Source organism: Dendrobium catenatum, unplaced genomic scaffold (genome assembly GCF_001605985.2).
Source record: "Dendrobium catenatum unplaced genomic scaffold, ASM160598v2 fragScaff_scaffold_464, whole genome shotgun sequence".
NCBI classification, from domain to species: domain Eukaryota; kingdom Viridiplantae; phylum Streptophyta; class Magnoliopsida; order Asparagales; family Orchidaceae; genus Dendrobium; species Dendrobium catenatum.
In genome coordinates, this window is record NW_021318926.1 from 12,566 (window position 1) to 30,762 (window position 18,197).

General features: G+C 33.6%; 2 protein-coding genes across 6 annotated transcripts; one reads left to right on the forward strand and one right to left on the reverse strand.

The window, feature by feature from the left end:
- Positions 1 to 4,312: 4,312 nt before the first annotated feature.
- On the forward strand, positions 4,313 to 8,777 carry LOC110100248 (probable methyltransferase PMT17). 5 transcript variants are annotated; one of them, XM_028694353.1, is made up of 7 exons: positions 4,313 to 4,456; positions 4,569 to 4,697; positions 4,768 to 4,999; positions 5,387 to 6,096; positions 6,196 to 6,406; positions 6,599 to 7,364; positions 8,375 to 8,594. In XM_028694353.1, the coding sequence occupies exons 4-7, from the start codon at positions 5,392 to 5,394 to the stop codon at positions 8,592 to 8,594; spliced, it is 1,902 nt and encodes a 633-aa protein (XP_028550186.1). In that variant the 5' UTR covers positions 4,313 to 4,456; positions 4,569 to 4,697; positions 4,768 to 4,999; positions 5,387 to 5,391. The 5 variants fall into 5 exon arrangements, with proteins under 5 accessions (XP_028550186.1, XP_028550188.1, XP_020683333.1 ...); XM_028694355.1 differs by having other exon boundaries at positions 4,825 to 4,999; XM_020827674.2 differs by lacking the exon at positions 4,313 to 4,456 and having other exon boundaries at positions 4,463 to 4,697; positions 8,375 to 8,777.
- Positions 8,778 to 17,259: 8,482 nt separating this feature from the next.
- Positions 17,260 to 17,962, reverse strand: LOC110100254 (auxin-responsive protein SAUR32). Its single transcript, XM_020827682.2, has one exon. The coding sequence runs from the start codon at positions 17,724 to 17,726 to the stop codon at positions 17,421 to 17,423; it is 306 nt and encodes a 101-aa protein (XP_020683341.1). The 5' UTR covers positions 17,727 to 17,962; the 3' UTR covers positions 17,260 to 17,420.
- Between the last annotated feature and the right edge of the window lie 235 nt (positions 17,963 to 18,197).

The window sequence follows — 18,197 nt, forward strand, 5'->3', positions numbered from 1 at the left end:
TTTCTTCTAGAAACTCATCATCTTCTTCTTCTTCTTCTTCTTCCTGGTCCATTTATGTTGCTCTTCTTAATGGTAGTAAGCCTAAGAATACTAATCATCTCCCAAGATAATCATCCAATATCAAGAACATCATATCAACTCAATCGACTTTAGAAAACCACACAACATAAAGATCATAACTTCTCAAGATCATTCAAGAAAATGGGTTTGATGGTTATCTTGATGCCTACAATAATTTGATGCTCATCGATTAAAACTTGACAATTGTTATATGTTATACCAATTTTGTGCCACTCCTTTCATTTTTTTTCTTAATATCGAAACATGCTATGAAATGTGGACAACATTTCTTCATTGAATATAGCCTCAAACAACTCTTGCATCACACTAAAAAAGAAAAGAACTTCGCTACATATCCATGAAATCCCAAACCATAACCCATACTTATCCTAAATCAAAATAGAAGAAGGCACCATCGTTACTACAAGGTCCCCTCTCTACCACAAATACATTGGACTCTACATGCTAAATGGTCTACCTCCTTCATATCAAGCAGTAAAGACTGCTACTAGAACAAACTCTAACCAATTAGCCTTACGGATCAACACCCTCTGCTTGGTAGTGTAGAATCCAACCATGCTATGGAAGCAGCCAAAGAACACCACCTTATGCAATCAACCACAACCATTATTGCTTTGATAGCCATAAGGAATAGGAGGAATGCTTGTTTCCCTCACTCCTCCACTAGTTTAGGTAAATCCAACCACATCTAAAAAAACAATTAAGAAATCAATATCATTTATCCAAGAGGAACATAAATCAACATCCTCCTTCATCCCCTATTACATTTATGACAAAATCGACACACTACAGCCAATTGTTGGCATCTTAGTTATAATGATGCACCCCTAATCAACAAACTTTCTTCTCCACAACTGTGTTTTCCACTATATAACGCTTTCTTAACACAAGAATAACCTCACAACTTTCATATACAACGAAATTACACAATCATATTAAGTACTAAGGAACCGAACAACTTATGTTCAATAATGGTGACTCGCTGCCCATAATTACACTGGCCAAGGCGTACTTCAAACACCATATATTAAGCTCACTTTATCTAATCTACTTCATGTTACTAACCTCCTTAACAACCTCATTGTGGGTCTCCGAAAGGATTCTGCTTGAGGGGAACAAAATACAAAGAGTATGATCGCACCATCCCGTACGACAAAATAATTATAGACATTTGCACTCTACACAAGCAAACTAATGAAAGAACAAATAAGATCATATATACGATTAACCATTAAGGAGAGTGGTTTTCACCTATGCACCTCGATGAGTAATAACATATATATAAATCATGAGTTTTTCCCCATTCGATATATCAATTCAAATGAGATTTATTTGATGTGGTGATCAATTTCCCACAAGCACAAGCCCCCGTGGTTAATTACATCTTAAGTATTATCTTAAGAAAACTCTCGATTAAGGACGTCATATTATTCTCTCAAAGGATTTGATGCATAGGAAAAATTTAGGCTCTCCTAATCCAAAGGAAAAGATGTGCTCAATTTAGTTTAATCAACATACGCGGATCATATCATTACTTGATCGATCTGAAGAAAAGAAATTATGAAAAAAGATACTACACTCAAACATGCACGAGAGAATGATGGAGGTGGTGTCATCCGTGTGATTTAGATGGGTGAAATTTATAGCCTCTGAAAGATAGAGAGCTTACCCAATGATAAGGCATACAACGGTACACTAGCATCCATGATATAACTAATACAATCTAGACTTATATCTTGCCTAAAATAAAACTAGCTTAGCCACCTAGTCGTATTGAAGTCCATGTTATCCATTATTTATGAAAGATGGGTGGGTTGTTAAGTTATTAAAATTTAAGGCTGACGTCGAGAGAAGTTCCTAAGTGGCATTGTACTTATAGAGGGTATAATTAAATTTTAATTTTTGTTAGTTTCTAATAAAATGCATGCTAGTTAAAGTATCTAAATCATAAAATGCATGAAATTTTAAAAAGGCTTATAAAATAATTTTTTAGAAGACTAGGCTTCTCCGGGTTTACCACCTCATCCTCATAGGTCAAATTATTTGAACTCTGCCTGCAGGCGAAGAATTGTCTAAACAAGGAAAAAGAAGAATGCATTAATATGCATGCGATCCTAAATGATCTCAAGCTTATTTCTTAGGTCATTATCTTTCTATGTTATTTAATTCTTAAAATTTTAATTTTTAAATACGATTAAAAATTTTAATTCGGACTTTTTGATTGGGAAACGGTGTTTTCTGAACGAATAAGCAGACAGCAAATAAATTCTGTAACCATCCAAAATACGTGGTTTAATAAAAAGTAATTATGATTAAATTTGTCTTCCAAACAGTTATGCCGAACTGATTAAAGCTTATTAAAACGGAAATGGAGAAAATAAACCTAATCAAACGAGGCCTCAATATATATCCCAGAATACAAAAAAGCAATGGTGGTCAGGCTCCTCTGACAACAAATTGGGTTCTAATATTATAAAACGACACAAATCTTAAAATGAGGCATTTTAGTTTTGATTTTCATCTTTTGGTTCTTCTATGGGTCATCTTTTTGCAGACTTCTTATGGTACATCCTCGATAGGATATCTAAATGAAAAGAAATTCAGTAAAAAAATTCATCTTGATTGGGCACAAATCTCAATGTAAATATGAGTTGAAAGTTTCAAAATTAAATTCAATATCATATGAACTCTGATATTAGCAAACTTATAGTCAAATTGATCATCTCAAAGAGATGAACCCAATGATACCAAATTCAATCCAATTCGAGCTCAAATGAGTCCAAATCAAATGACCAAAGCCTACTTAAAAGATTCATAGTATTAATTGGATAACTAAATGATATCTGAATATGACATGTTAATAGATGTTTGATAAATGCTCCATGATCAAGGGGGGTCAATATAAGTCATCTGATGGAACACTCTCAACATACCATTGATCTTCTCCATATTTACTAGGCATGCCACTCCAAAAAAATTATAAATAAACCTCTCATTCTTCACGTGAGGGGGAGGAAGAAAGAAGAAAACTTGGAAGCTTTCTTACCACCTAACAGCTGCCAGATTTTCTTCCTGATCATTGACCATCGTTGGACTTTCGCCCGTTCATCAATAGCCACCAGATTTCTCCCCGATCATCAACTGTCACAAAACTTTTGCCTGTTTGTTGGCCACTACTGAATATCCTCCTAAGTTCCGGCCGTCACCAGACTTTCGCCCGTTCGTTAATCACTGCCAGATCTCCTCCTGGCTTCAGACCATCGCCAGACTTTGGCCGTTCGTTGGCCCCACGAAATCTCTTCCAAACCATCAACTGTTACCGGACTTCCACTCCTTCATTGGACATTGTCGAATCTCCAACCATCATCATACCTCAGATAAACATTCTCCTAACTATTGCCACCAGATTTCCAACATTTGTCATTCATTCGAGCTTAAGAATACCCATCCAAAGTTCGGCAAGATCTTTAAAATATTATTTTCATATTATTCTCAAGTTGAAGGACATGTCAACTTTTATAACTTATTCAAACAATAATCAAGACCGGGCAAGATCCCATAATTTTCTCTCTTTTCATAATTTTTCACGTAAAATTTTTAGTATTTCTTTGTCATCTTAATTGCATGTTAGTGTGCTGAATTTTTGTGCATTACTGAGACGTAAAATCTTTTCTCTCTATTGCCACAAATTTCTTAGTCCACAACACATAAAGAAAAATAATGTATGTTTTATTTATTTTTAATAACACTTAAATATTTAAAATGAAATAAGATAATCATATATTTTAATATAAGAAAATTAATATAATATAATATATAGAATTCAATAATTTATTTAAAATAAATATTTATATTATTGGAAGTCAAAAATATTATTTCACTATGCTCTATTAAATAGAAAGTAAAAAAGTTAAAAAAAAAAAGATTAATCGTATTTTAAAAATCATTAATTTGTGCTCCTATTGATAAAAAATTTTTACTCCACTCCTAACAATGCTCAGTGAAAAGGTGATATAGTGCATTAAAAATGATTCAAATTGAATGATTTTAAAATAAAAAATAAGCTAAATATTAAATTTTAAATAGATCAACAACTTATTTTTATTGTTTTCATCCAACTAAATAATTAAATTTTAAAATTTTCATCCAACTAAACAATTAAAATATTTTATTTTCTATATACTTTCATACTATGCTTCAAATATTTCAAATAAAACGGCGCCTTACTTAAATTGAATTCGGCTGTCACCACAGCCCAACCGTCCCAAACCGGAAAAACATTTGAGACTGGCCTATCTCCGAATCCCCAGCTCTCTCCGCCTTTATTGTGCCGTTGATCTAATCCTAATCTAGTGGACAATAGCAAGCAAGCGAGGTAAAGCTAAAGCAGCGTACTTGAGAGAGAAAGCGCCGCAAAGCATCCAGTCCTCTTAATCCCGAAAGATTGAAGCTTTGTATTTTTCCTCTTAATCCCGAAAATTTTGCAGTGGCGGCGGCGGCGGCGGCGGCGGCAGCTTTAGCTGAGGAAGAAGAAGAAGGAAGAAGGCGACTTCCGGAGGGCTTTACCGTATTTTGAATAAGGAACAAAAGAAAAGAAAAGGAGGCAGCTTGTACAGGTAATGATCAGCCATGTGAGACAGTGGGAAGATTCTGATTTCTTATTTGTTTTTCTTTATGTCAATACAGAGTAATAGCTATCCCTCTTTCCTTCCGGAGGATTGGTCGTCTTTTTCTCCTTGGCAGGAGACGAGTGAGGTGAATTTCAGAATCTTTGCCTTTCCGGGAGGATAACTGGAACTTCACAGTTCAGGCTTATAGAGATTTCGGCCTTTTTCTTGTCTTGGTGTATCTTCTTCCTGCTTAGTATATGTGAAAGGAACGTTTCAAGGGTTTCCCAATGACTTCATCCTGAAAAGAGGTCAGTATTGTGTTATCCTCTGCAATAGCTCGCTCCTTCTCACTGGTCTCTTTTCACCATCAATTATCTGATGCATATTTATGAAAGCAATAAAGTGCTTGAACAGTCAATGCTTCTATTATAAACCCTATGCTTTGAATAAGTTCCCATCATCTTGTTCCTGTGTTCAGCCCTTATTACTTTACCAAATCCACTTGCATTAAATGCCTGTTCTTTGTTGCACGAGGTGATTAAAAAACCCACCTTTGTCCTCGTTTGAAGAAAACCTAGAGCTTTCTTCCTCTCATTTGAAGAAAACCATCTTAAATTTTCCATTTTGATTTGCTTAACCTCCAGCTCCGAATCTTCACTACCCTCTAAAACCTACAAGTTCTAATTTTGTTCCAGGTGCAATGGCTAAGGACTACCCTGGGCCTGCCAATTTCTACCAGCTGGAATCGAGGAGGCAGCGCCTCACATGGATCCTAGCAATAAGCAGCCTCTGTGCCATCTTCTACGTTATAGGCGCTTGGCAGAACTCTTCCATTCCCAAATCCAACCATTCAAATATCTCCAAAGTCAGGTGCGACGACATCAGTGACAGTACCGCCTTGTCGAAGAACAGCCTCCATGGTGCCACCTCCTTACAATCAAATGCCAACCTTGATTTCAATGCTCACCACCAGCTAGACCTAAAAAATACTTCACCTTCCATGGAGAACTTTCAACCTTGTGCCATGAACTTCAGTGAATACACTCCTTGCGAGGACCGAACCAGAGGGAGGAGGTTTGAAAGAGCAATGCTGGTTTATAGAGAACGCCATTGTCCTACCAAGGATGAGCTTATCAGATGCTTGATCCCAGCTCCGCCAGGGTATAAGAAACCTTTCAAGTGGCCTCAAAGCAGAGATTATGCTTGGTACCACAACATCCCTCACAAGAAACTAAGTGTTGAGAAGGCTGTTCAGAACTGGATCCAGGTTGAGGGTGATCGTTTCCTATTCCCAGGTGGCGGCACGATGTTTCCTGAAGGCGCTGATGCTTATATTGATGATATCAATGAACTCATTCCGTTAACTGATGGGAGTATAAGGACTGCAATTGATACTGGTTGTGGAGTATGCTCTTAAAGATCCATCCTTTTTCGGTTCTGTAAAAAAATTTCTTTGATAAGTGAATTGTGAGACCTTTTTAAAAATGTTTTTGAAATTTTGAAGGTTGCAAGTTGGGGAGCTTATCTACTGAAGAAGAGCGTACTGACAATGTCTTTTGCTCCGAGAGATACACACGAGGCACAGGTCCAGTTTGCGCTGGAACGAGGAGTTCCAGCCATGATAGGAGTAATGGCATCAATGAGGATTCCATATCCTGCAAGATCTTTCGATATGGCTCACTGTTCTCGCTGCTTGATCCCCTGGCAAGCTCATGGTGGGTATCTCTGTCTTAAAATTTGCATTTTTTATGTATTGATTAAGTTAAATTTATGATTCCTAACATTCTACAGAAGTTTAGTTTTGTTATAATGAAAGAAACTTTCAAATATTTGTATAAAGTAGCATTATATATTGTCCTATTCATTCTATTGGATTATTATATTGAGGGATTCTGCATTCGCTTCAGAGGGTCTGTATCTATTGGAGGTTGACAGGGTTCTACGACCTGGAGGATTCTGGATTCTTTCAGGTCCACCTATCCATTGGAAGAAGTATTACAGAGGCTGGGAAAGAACTCAAGAAGATCTGAAGCAAGAACAAGATGCGATAGAGGAGGTTGCCACACACATATGCTGGAAGAAAGTGATCGAAAAGGAAGATCTGTCTATTTGGCAGAAGCCCATCAACCATAATGAATGCATCAATTCAAGAAAAGTTTATCAAACACCCCACATATGCAAGAATGGCAATGCTGATGCTGCTTGGTACAAGAAAATGGAGACTTGCATTACTCCATTGCCAGAAACCAGCAAAGATGTTGATGTTGCCGGCGGAGAGCTGCGAAAATGGCCAGAGAGGGCTTTTGCCGTGCCGCCTCGAATAAGCATGGGAACTATTCCCGGCATTACCGCTGAGAAGTTTGAGGAGGATAACAAGATGTGGAAGGAGAGGGTGGCATACTACAAGAAGCTTGCACCAACACTAAGCCGAGGACGCTATCGAAATGTGATGGACATGAATGCCAACATTGGAGGATTCGCCGCGGCGATAGACAAGTACCAAGTTTGGGTGATGAATGTTGTTCCTGTGAATTCTGATCAGGATACGCTTGGTGTTATTTACGAAAGGGGATTCATCGGCACTTATCAGGATTGGTGCGAAGCATTCTCAACATATCCTAGAACTTATGACTTCATCCATGCTGATGGTGTTTTCAGCACCTACCAAGAAAGGTATCCTTCATGAATCATGAGTACTTTCTTATTATTCTTTATACTTAGCTTTTCCAAGTAGCTCAAATGACTGTTAAACCAAGGTTTCGTTTGGGACGGTGTTTCTTAAAGCTGCTTTAAAAAATAATAAAAAAATCGTCCCAAATAAAGCCCAAGTTAAAAATACCAAAGCCTTGAAGTCAAGCTTAGATAATGATAAATATTATTAAGAAGTAGCCCAAATGATAGGTAAGCAAGAAAATTACTCGATTCATTTCTTGTTCTTATAAGAAGCATAACTAGAAAAATCTTATGGCCTGAATTATGCTCTTGCTTAGTTTGATGCTGGTAAATACCATCTTCTATTTCTTCTTTGTGTTCAATGCATCATCCTGAAATTATGAAATTAAGGAAATGGCAGTCAAAAGGAATTTTAGTTGTACTTGTCCTGGAATAGAAATGTACCACACAAACTTAAGGGAAAATTTTATAAGATGGTGGTTAGACCTGCAATGCTTTATGGCTTTGAATGTTGACTATTAAAAGAGAAGCATTATATTAAGTTAAGTGTTGCAGAGATGAGGATGTTCAGGTTAATAAGTGGCTTTACTCTTAGAGACAAAATACAAAATGAGCATATACGTGAAAAGGTTGGAACAGCTCCAATGGCAGATAAGATTAGAGAGAGTCATCTTTGATTGTTGGGTCACATAAAAAGCGGCCTTCTGATGACTCAGTTAGTAGAGTAGATGTATTAGATTTAACCTATGTTAAGAAAAGTAGAGGTAGACCTAAAAAGACTTGGTTAGAAAATATTAGAAATGACATTTCTTTATTAGATCTAAACGAGAATTTGACTCTTAATCGGACACAATGGAGAAAAAAGATTCATGTAGCTCACCCCACATAGTGGGATAAAGCCTTGATATTGTCATTGTTGTTTGTTTGTTTAATTGAATTCTTTAAGAATTATAAAGCATAGTGAAAAAGCAACGATATAAAAATAAAATTTTCTCCTTGTGAAAATGTAGATGTGACATAACATATATTCTCCTAGAGATGGATAGAATACTGAGGCCAGAGGGAACAGTATTGTTCAGAGATACTGTGGAGGTTTTGGTAAAGATTCAAACACTCATAAGGGGAATGAGATGGGATAGTAAGATGATGGACCATGAGAGTGGACCATTCAATCCTGAAAAGATCTTGATTGCTGTGAAGAGCTACTGGACTGGACAAGCAACCAAATAGCAATAAACTTCAAATCTTTATCTTTGTATAATTAATCTCTTACTGCTAATCTCTTTAAGATGTAATATTTACAGAGTTAATAGGCAAATAGCAATCTGCATGTACAAGATCTGTATTTACAGGTTCTGTTTGGGATAGATAATGTGTTTTATAAAATTTTTAGTGAAGTTACTGTTGGGAAAACACTTAGCTGTTATGGTTATAAACAAAATAGTTTTTCATCACAAAAATTTTTGTAAAGCAGTAAGAAAGCAACAATAAAGTAATGCTTAGTTTAGGGCGGTTTTCTTATTGTTTTGTAAAATTATTTTTTTATATAAACATTTCTTGAAAGCAGTGAAAAAATAATGATTTTTGTCTAAAACTTAAAACATCCAAAAAGTTATCTCAGACAGATCCTAAATTTGATAAAAATTGTAAGTTGAGCAGTGTTAAAGTTCCACTGTCTTCCTGTTTCCAGCACAAGAAAGCTTTTAATTCTCTTGGAAAATATTTGAATCTGATGAATAGAATGTCCTAATCTGAATTTGGTAATAACAAATATTATAAACATTTAATTTAATTTGAGATTGGTATAATAAAAAGCTTGACTGGTTAATTATGTATTATATTATTTTTAAAACAAATTTAATAATTATAAAATGATGAAAATTTTGTCTGAATATTCCGAATTTTGCAAATTTAAATTTTATGGTACAAGAAATGTCAAAAAAAAAAAAAAAAAAAAAAAAAAAAAAAAAAAAGTGAAATCTTTCAAAATTGAATTGTGATGATGAATTTAATCTTATGAAATTATTATTTTTTTCAAATTAGATTTTTTTTCTTTTCTTTTTTGCCACGAAATCAATACGGTCGATTTCAAATTAGTAACTTGTTTCATTTTTAGCACTTATTTCTTCCCACAATATAATTGTCAATCTCTCATACAATATCAAAAATGTACATTATATAATCTTGTTATCTAGGGAAATAAGAAGAAATCACAAACTGAAAGTTCAAAATAAGAATTAGGAAAGAAATATAATCATGGTATAAGAGGTCAAGAAAGCATTGTAATAAAAATAAAAAAATTTATAGTAGTTCGATCTACTAACCTGTATCTACTATAAGCCAACTTGAAAGAATGTCATTAATATAAGTAACAATGGCTTAATGCCACAAAATTCTTTGAAGGTGCTTAGTGCTTATCCAATCTAGTGAAGATCATAGGTTGATCCCTATGATAAACTAATGCTTCGTTTGAGATAGTTTTCTTATTATTATTATTTTTTCAAATCTTAGGTTTCGTTTGAGACAGATTTCAGCCTACTGCTTTAGAAAGCAATAAGAAAGTTATTTCAAACGAAGCCTTAACCACACTTTCTATTTTGTTTTTTTTTTTTTACTTTTAAGAATTTTTTTTGTACTAAAAAAATTATTTGTTATGTAAAAAAATTACTTTTCTCACAATTGTTTTATAGCCACTTTATAAAAAATTGAAACCATCTCAAACGGGATAAATTATTTTGTGCGGAGTTTGAACGGGAAGAACCATCCGAATATATAAGTGTACACATTTGTACACAATGTGTATCAAATTTTTTGTAGAATGTGTGTGCACCGTATGTATACTTACAGGCCGAACAGTTTTTTCCGTTCAGACTTCAAATTAAATAATTTCTTCTCAAAGGTATTCTTAGAAACTAATTTATAATCTAATAATTCCAGAAACCCATCAATCAACCAACTACATTTATTCCAAAAACCCTAATTCAACGTCAAATTAATTATTCCAAGTCAGCATCAAATGAATTATTAAGTCCTAAAAAATATTAGAATTGCTTTCAATAGGACAAGTTGATGTGGTCCTATGACCTAACCTTGAAAAGCTCCTGATGATGATCATGGAAGCCACTCTGCGTGTTCTTAGCTCTAACCTCTCTGTTATTTTCTCTCTTTTTTTTTTTTTTCTTTATTAGTATTATTTTTTTAATGGCTTTCCTCACAAACTTACTGTGATACTTAATTAGATAGATCTCTAGAAAATCATCAGCTCGCTGACCATTTGTGATCTCTTAATAATTTGGATGGACTATACAGACCCCCCTTCATACTTTAGTGCTCCTCCACCAATAGTAATAAATTATTTTTCGAAGTTATTGCAAAAATTCATATATCTCAAATTTTTTTTTTAATAAAAGTTATAGTTTCATATTTTAAAAGAGACTCCAGTTTTGTTTAGGACGACTAATTTATTGGTTCTTAAAATAATAAGAAAGTATAAAAATAAAGCATTAAAAAAAATTCATGTAGCCGGCCTCACATAGGGCAAATTATTACGTCCGGTCACCGAATGTCCGGACACCCAATCCAGATGCACCACATCACCGGAATGCACTGGGTCCCAGTGTATTTTGGTGATGCCGGACAAATCCGGACACCGGACGTAATAATTTTTCCTCACATAGTGGGATAAAGGATTGTTGTTGTTGTTTTTGCATCGTTTCGTAAGTCATAACATTACTTAATCGAGCTACATATTGAAAACCAATCGATTTTTTAAATGAGCTTCTTCCCAATCTCGGTATCAAACATGCACCGAGCTTATTAGGGCATATACAACTGAAAATTTTATTTTATTTTATTGTTTTTTTGGGAAATTTTGGGGCCTTAGCCCATATATTTCAAGAGTGGAAAAAGATTACAAGTAAATAACTTACATGTAAAGACAAGTCCACATAAGTAGAAACAAAAACTTATGCAGAGAAAAAGAAATAAACCCCAACTATACCACCTTTTACATATCTAAAGTATAAGATGAAGATCCAAAAACGTGGTAGTTGCAAAAATTTGGATATAAAACTTCTGTAGAAGAGAAGCAAGCAGAGCAGCAGCTTCAGAAGTCCTGAGTGAGCAGAGACCAAATTGAACCACAGACAACCAAAAAGTGAGGCATTAAAATAAGGCAACACCAAAACGAAACCTATAGCACCAATGAGTAGGCATATACCGAATTGAACCACGAAGAGCCAATAGAACTCCCCAGCCAAAAGTCTGGACTCAGATTGTAAAATGTCAACGTCGAATTCACGGAAACCTGGTTGCCTGAAGTCCGTCCAAGGGGCATGCTTTGGGAGTTTCATCATTGTCCAGACAAGGCAATCTATGCAGGCATTTAGAGACGGGACAGAAGGAAGGAGCACCTGCCAATTTATAATTCTTCTAGCAATTTGATTCCACCATTCCATTTTGAAACTTTTTCAAAAAGAGTCCTTTTGATACAAAGCAGAACAGAGATAACACATTGAAATTTACCTCCAAACCTCCTATTATTTCTTTCTCTCCAAGTATAATAGATAACACAGCCAACAACAAGTTTATAAAAATTCAACTTCTCAGAATTTTCCCCATAAACATCAGATAGCCAATCATACAGCTGCATAATAGATGGTCTCAAAAGGAAACAACTGCTCCCAGGAATGAGGGTTTTCAAAATAGAGAAAGAATACGGGCAATCAAAGTATAAATGGGAAACATATTCAGTGTTAGAATAACACAAATTGCATAATAACGAAACATGAATCTGTCTAAAGTTTAGAGCCACAACAGTCTTCAAACCCCCCACCAAAGCCAGCCATACAAATACCGTATGCATTAGAATGTTTCGTTTATGCCAAATCATTTTATACCAACCGCAATTTGGTAACCCAGAATAATACTCATCAATAAAATGCTTAAATTTATAGTTCTTTTTGTTGTTCCAACACAGAGAAGGCCCAGAACTATCCGAAATGGAAATGGCATTTAAGGTGTTTTGTATCAAAGATGAAAAGTGCCCAGGTAAATTCCAGGTGACACCAACCACTAGTTCATGTAAGAAACAGTCCGGCAATGAATCCAAAGAGGCATCTTGTATTTTTCACTTCAAAATCTTGTAACAATCATATCAAATAGAAAAATAATAATAAAAAAAAACAATCATGTATATCAAATATTTATTCATTTTCAACCGAACTCTATTTCTAACATAAAAAAGAATATTCTATGAATACTCTTTCTAATCTCTATTTGTATATTTATTTTCAATTATACCCTTATATTTATCAATTATTCAAATTAGATTCACTTATAATTTTTTTAACAAAAATAAATATTACTCAATAAATTAATTCAAAATGGGCACTTAATAAAATAAATATTTATTAAATAAAATAAAATTTACATTAGAACACATAAATAGAAACGAAAAAAAAAAACACATGTAACTAGACAGCAAAATTAGTACACTGTTTTCGCAAATGATCAATAAATGCATTTCAAAGTTGAATGTGAGTATCTTTATCCTCGATTTGTCTATGACGAGCAATGAATTTTTGAAATCGAGTATTATCATCAACCACCATTTCGACCTCCGGAGGTGGCACTTCTCTCACAACTTCTATTTCAACCTAATTTAAATAAATTAATAGCATTAAAAAATTAAACATATTAAAATTATAAGATTGATAACATAAGTTAAATTGATATATTTTGGATCAAAATGTTAAAATTTAATAAATTTAGGATAATTTTATGATTAAAAAAATAGAAATAAAATAAAAAGGTTTTTTAATAGTGCAATATCAATATTGGTGTCGCACTGTTCATAGTTTAGATAAAATGCCAAACTGCATTTTCATTTGCCGTTTTGGTGGACGCTCGTTGGAGCTGCAAACATGTGAATGACACTCGATTGGAGATACCCTTAACAAGCTTATTGTCGAACATAGCATCGAGCCTATTCACGAGCTTCAAATGATATTGTTTATGAATATAAACAAGTAGAAAAAATAGTTGTTCAAACATCTTTATTTGAATAGCAAATCAAACGGTCATAAAATAGCTACAATCAAACCGATTTGTAAGTAGTTTGCCAAACGTTTGATTCATTTACAAACCTACTTCCACATTAGCATATAAAGTTAAATAGTTTCCATAAAAATTGTCCCTACTCCCTTCAATTAGATTTTTATAGCCATCTTTATCATGAAATTTTGATGCCAATTGGATTCCATGGATATATATATATATATAAGTCCATACATAAAACAAACATCATTGGACGATTTTGTTTATTTTTTTGATTAAGATCTTAAACAATTGGTTTATAGAGTAAGCTGTCCATTTTTATGGAAAGGGTGATTGTCTCCCAGGGCCCATGTTATAATTAAGGTTTCGTTTGGATAGCTTTTTTATTATTTTTTATAGAAATTTTTTCATTATAAAAATTTAAATTCAAGAAATTTTTATACGAAGACTTTACTTTTAAAAATAATAAGAAAGATGTCTCAGATGAAGTCCTATATCGATTAAACTTTGCCATCTATCGGTTTTTCGTATATGAGAAAATAAATTTTTTGAGTAAAAATATTCCTATTTTTTATTAAGATTAAAAAGGGTAATTTTACATTTTTTAAATATATTTTTGCAGATTAAAGTATTGAAGAAAAAAAAAGCATATGAGGAGAATATTTTGAGTAGAAATTTTAGTTGATTATTATTTATTAGAACTATCTTAAAATAGCTCTAATAAATTTAAGATTATTTTATTTAAAATATTTTGACCTATTTTTTCTGACTAATATTCACCCACATCTCAAAATAAATGACTTAAAAATTTTTAAAGGTACAATTAATTTGTTTACTCCTGTTGTGTATAGGTCCGGTTTTAGATTAGGTTGTTCTAGCATGATATCACATATGTAGGATGATGTAACGAGCCCCTTGTAATAAGCCCAATTGAATAAAAAAATTTAGGATTCATGTAGCTCTCTCTCTCTCTCTCTCTGTCTCTCTCTCTGACGCACACACACATCCAAGAAGCTCAAGCTTCATCCAAGATTTTCATAACAAGTAATATCAACGCCTCCTTGAGGTGATTTTGGTGAAGGAGAAATGTTTTGTAATCTAAGGAAGATGTAAGGTCGCACAGCAGGCTAATCGCATGGAAGATTAGAGGCGCAATCAGAAACTGTATGGGCCGGGCGCTTAGACGCACGAGCGAGGAGTGGTGGACAATAGGGCTCACATCCGTGTTGCACTAGGCATGGTTATCACAAAGGAAAGGGTCGGACTCGGTAGCCTAGGACTCGGGAGTGGCAGGTTAGACGCGCGTGTAGCACGGGTGGAGCATAGTCGGACAAGCCGCACGAGACGGTCTTGCGATTGAGCCTAAACACATAATTAGATGGGTGAAAGCTGGCGCAGGTTGGAACGCGCACGAGTGTTTGGGGAAGAATGGCAAGCCAAAGTGTGCTTAGTGCTGGAGAGCAAGCGTGCCATGTAGGAGCAGAAGCTACACAAGGTACGAGAGTGCGAATCACGGGAGGAACAACGAGTAAAGCAGGGGCACATGTTTAGTACGCGTAGGAGCATGAGTTGAAGTCGTTGATTGGAAAATACTATGGAGGCTGAACACAAATGGGATTGGTCTCGATTCAGTAGATTTGCTCGTGGAGTTAGTGCAGAGAGCCAATTAGATCGCAAGAGGCGCATATGTGATTTTTTTTTTCATAAAATCGGACCAATTAATGTGGAGATTGTTGTGCATTGGTCCTTTTGGGGGGTAGAGAGAGAGCAAATCAGAATGATGAACTCTTATTGCTTGGTTTGAATTTTTTTTTTTTTTTGACATTTAGGCCAATTAAGGCAGACTCATGCACACATCACATACACAAAACTCGAACCCAAGACCTCTTAGTTGGTAGCCTAAGCTCCAAACCAGCAGATCAATGAGAGTTGTGTCTTGGCTTGAATCCAAAACTTATTGCAACCATCTCTATTTATAGAACAATAGAACCAAAGGGATAAAATGCAGCCAAGGAACTACAAACCTAAAGAAAGTGCAACTATAGATTTGGATCATTCACAAAAGAATCAATGGCAAAAAATTGTTCTGAAGCCTTATTCTTCTACTTTAAGAAAAATAAATATGAAATAATTAAATTTCAATACAATGGAAAAAAATATAATATATTTGAGATATTTGAAGTTATTTAGATGATTATAAAATAAATACATTAATTTTTTATATATAGCGAAGTAAAGTAAATAAAGTGCAAAGATCAATGATGTCAATAGCCGACATCAAATAGAAGGCAGCAGTAAGCGGCCACGGTGGCAATTAAGGGGACAATGGAAGATAATTTATAGTATGTTTAAAAAATGATTAAGGTTTCATTTTGGACAACTTACTTCTGATTCTCTAAGCTATTTTAAGAAGCAATAAGATAATTGTCACAATTAAACGTAACCTTAATCTAACAATTTTCAAATATACCAAAATTTAACTAGATATTAAACTCTAAATTCTTACAAAATTTTAAACTTTAGACTAAACATCAATATTTTCAAAACTCGCACATTTAAAATACCTCACAATAGTTAAATATCATATATATCATCATTTATTGGATCTTTTTTCATTTTACTAAAATTGTTATTGATTTATTTAAATATTTGCAATGCGAGTGGTTTTTATCCATTGGAGATCTAAGAGATGTTACATCGTAATTAATGTTATTATTTATTTGTCATAATTAATATTATTCCTATTCAAACATCAGTAATTTATTCCATATTTTCACGAGTAATTTTCCTCTAATTTTGTCATAATTAAAATATTAAAATAAAAAATTAACGTTATTGGTAATTTATAAAGTAAATTGCTCAGCGGCTATAGTAAGAAGGCATTTAGAACTGTGAATGCGAAAGTAATTGTGCTGATGATAGGCCTGATTTGAATATGAATTAAAGCTATATTAATGAATCATTAATTAAAACTAATTTTTTATTAAAATAAATTTAAAGTTATTAAAAGAGAATTTAAATGCTACATTTATAAAAGATATTGCGAATCATTTTAATAGGATAATATTTGGTATGATATTTAATAAGAGTTTTTTTTTCTAATTATTTAAACAAGTTGGTTTAGAATATCATGATTCAAATTTAATAAAAATAAATTTTTAGATATTAAATTAATTTTGAGATAAATATAGTAAATATTTAATCAACTAACTCTTATATTTCATTAATCTTTAAACAAATCTATTGTCCAAGAAAAACTTTAGATTAAATATTTTTTTCATTTAAATTGAAATATATATATTTATCAATTGATTAAAACTTAAATTACAATTAAAATATTAATTTAGGAAAATATCAATTAGGATATGCTTAATAATTTTTATATCTATTATTTTTTAAGATGAATTTAATAAAAATTTATTATTTAATATAGTCTCATTAAAATTTTGTTAGCTAACCTTATCCAAATTTTTTTATAATTCGCAATATAAATTATATCATAATTCAACTTAAAAATTATTATTTTTACTTTAAGATTAGTGTTAGGCTTAGTCTGGTATTGCTTTTTTAGGTTTAGTTTGTGACAATTTTCTTACTGTTTTTTAAAACAATTTTTTAATAACAAAAATTTTAACTAAAAAATTTTTGCACTAAAAAATTGCTTTAAAAAATAGCAAGAAATTAATCTTAAATGAAACCTTAATTTGAGAATACTTCTATGAAACATTTATATTAATTAATATTAAAATAAATTTAAAAACTTTAAATCTCATTCTAATAAATATATTTTTGTTTCATTTTAAAATTCATCATAAATGCAGAGAAAATGAATAAATAATTATACAAACAACAAGAAAAGTGTATTTCACATTTCACTCCAATCAATAGCATACATAAAGCACAAAATATTTCGTCATCATCATCAATATTCTCCTTAAATAAAATAAAATAAAAAAAGAAAAATTAACTTTGACAGAAAAGAAGAAGATTGCGTTACAGTCACGCCTTGAAGCAATTGGAGAAATGGAGATGATGATGGCCATGGCCATGGCCGGCGTTCTCGCGGTCTATTACACCCTGCACATGCCTGAAATCCTCCACGTGGCACGGTATCCTTATCGACCCCGTATGCTCGAACCCATACTCCTCCTCCGCCTCCTTGAGCAGCTCGACGAAGAGCGGGTGGTTAACGTACTCCACAGGCACAACAAACCTCTGCATCTCCTCCCCTCTCCCACCAACCCTAACAGCCATGCATCCCTTCGGCAGCGCCGCCTCCTTCTTCGCTCCTCCGCCGCCTCTCATGACTGATCTCCCTCCCTCTCTCTCTCTCTCTCTCCCCTCCTTCAAAACCGCAGATTTAAGAACTTTCTTAATTAAAAGCGATTTAAGGACAAGAAATTAAAACCTAGAAGAGAGAGAAAGGCCAGGGGTCGTCGGAGGTGGAGATGGCGAGGAGGAAGAGAGTGAGAGAAGAGTTGCAGAGAGAGATGGGGATGTTAGACATCGCTGCGGGAATGAATAGATGATGAGGACATAGAAAGGCTCTCAGATAATGGAAGGCTTAACGGTGGATTTATACATAAAAAAATTAATGGATAATTACAGTAGTTGACCGTGGATTAATGGTAATTAATTATTTCATTATTTGGTTCTGAGGCGTATGCTTGCCATAGAAGAATACGCTTTAGCCAATACTATTTATTACTGATTGGGCTCAATTGGGGTTAGGTTGACTAAGTATTTATTTAAACGGATTAAAAATTTCAAGTTGAA

Excerpts from the sequence above, each read along its gene's own strand:
- LOC110100248 (XM_028694353.1), top strand. The coding sequence starts at position 5,392 with ATGGCTAAGGACTACCCTGGGCCTGCCAATTTCTACCAGCTGGAATCG. Across the intron at positions 6,097-6,195 it reads CAATTGATACTGGTTGTGGA|GTTGCAAGTTGGGGAGCTTA; the intron begins GTATGCTCTTAA and ends GAAATTTTGAAG. Across the intron at positions 6,407-6,598 it reads GATCCCCTGGCAAGCTCATG|AGGGTCTGTATCTATTGGAG; the intron begins GTGGGTATCTCT and ends CATTCGCTTCAG.
- LOC110100254 (XM_020827682.2), bottom strand. The coding sequence starts at position 17,726 with ATGAGAGGCGGCGGAGGAGCGAAGAAGGAGGCGGCGCTGCCGAAGGGA.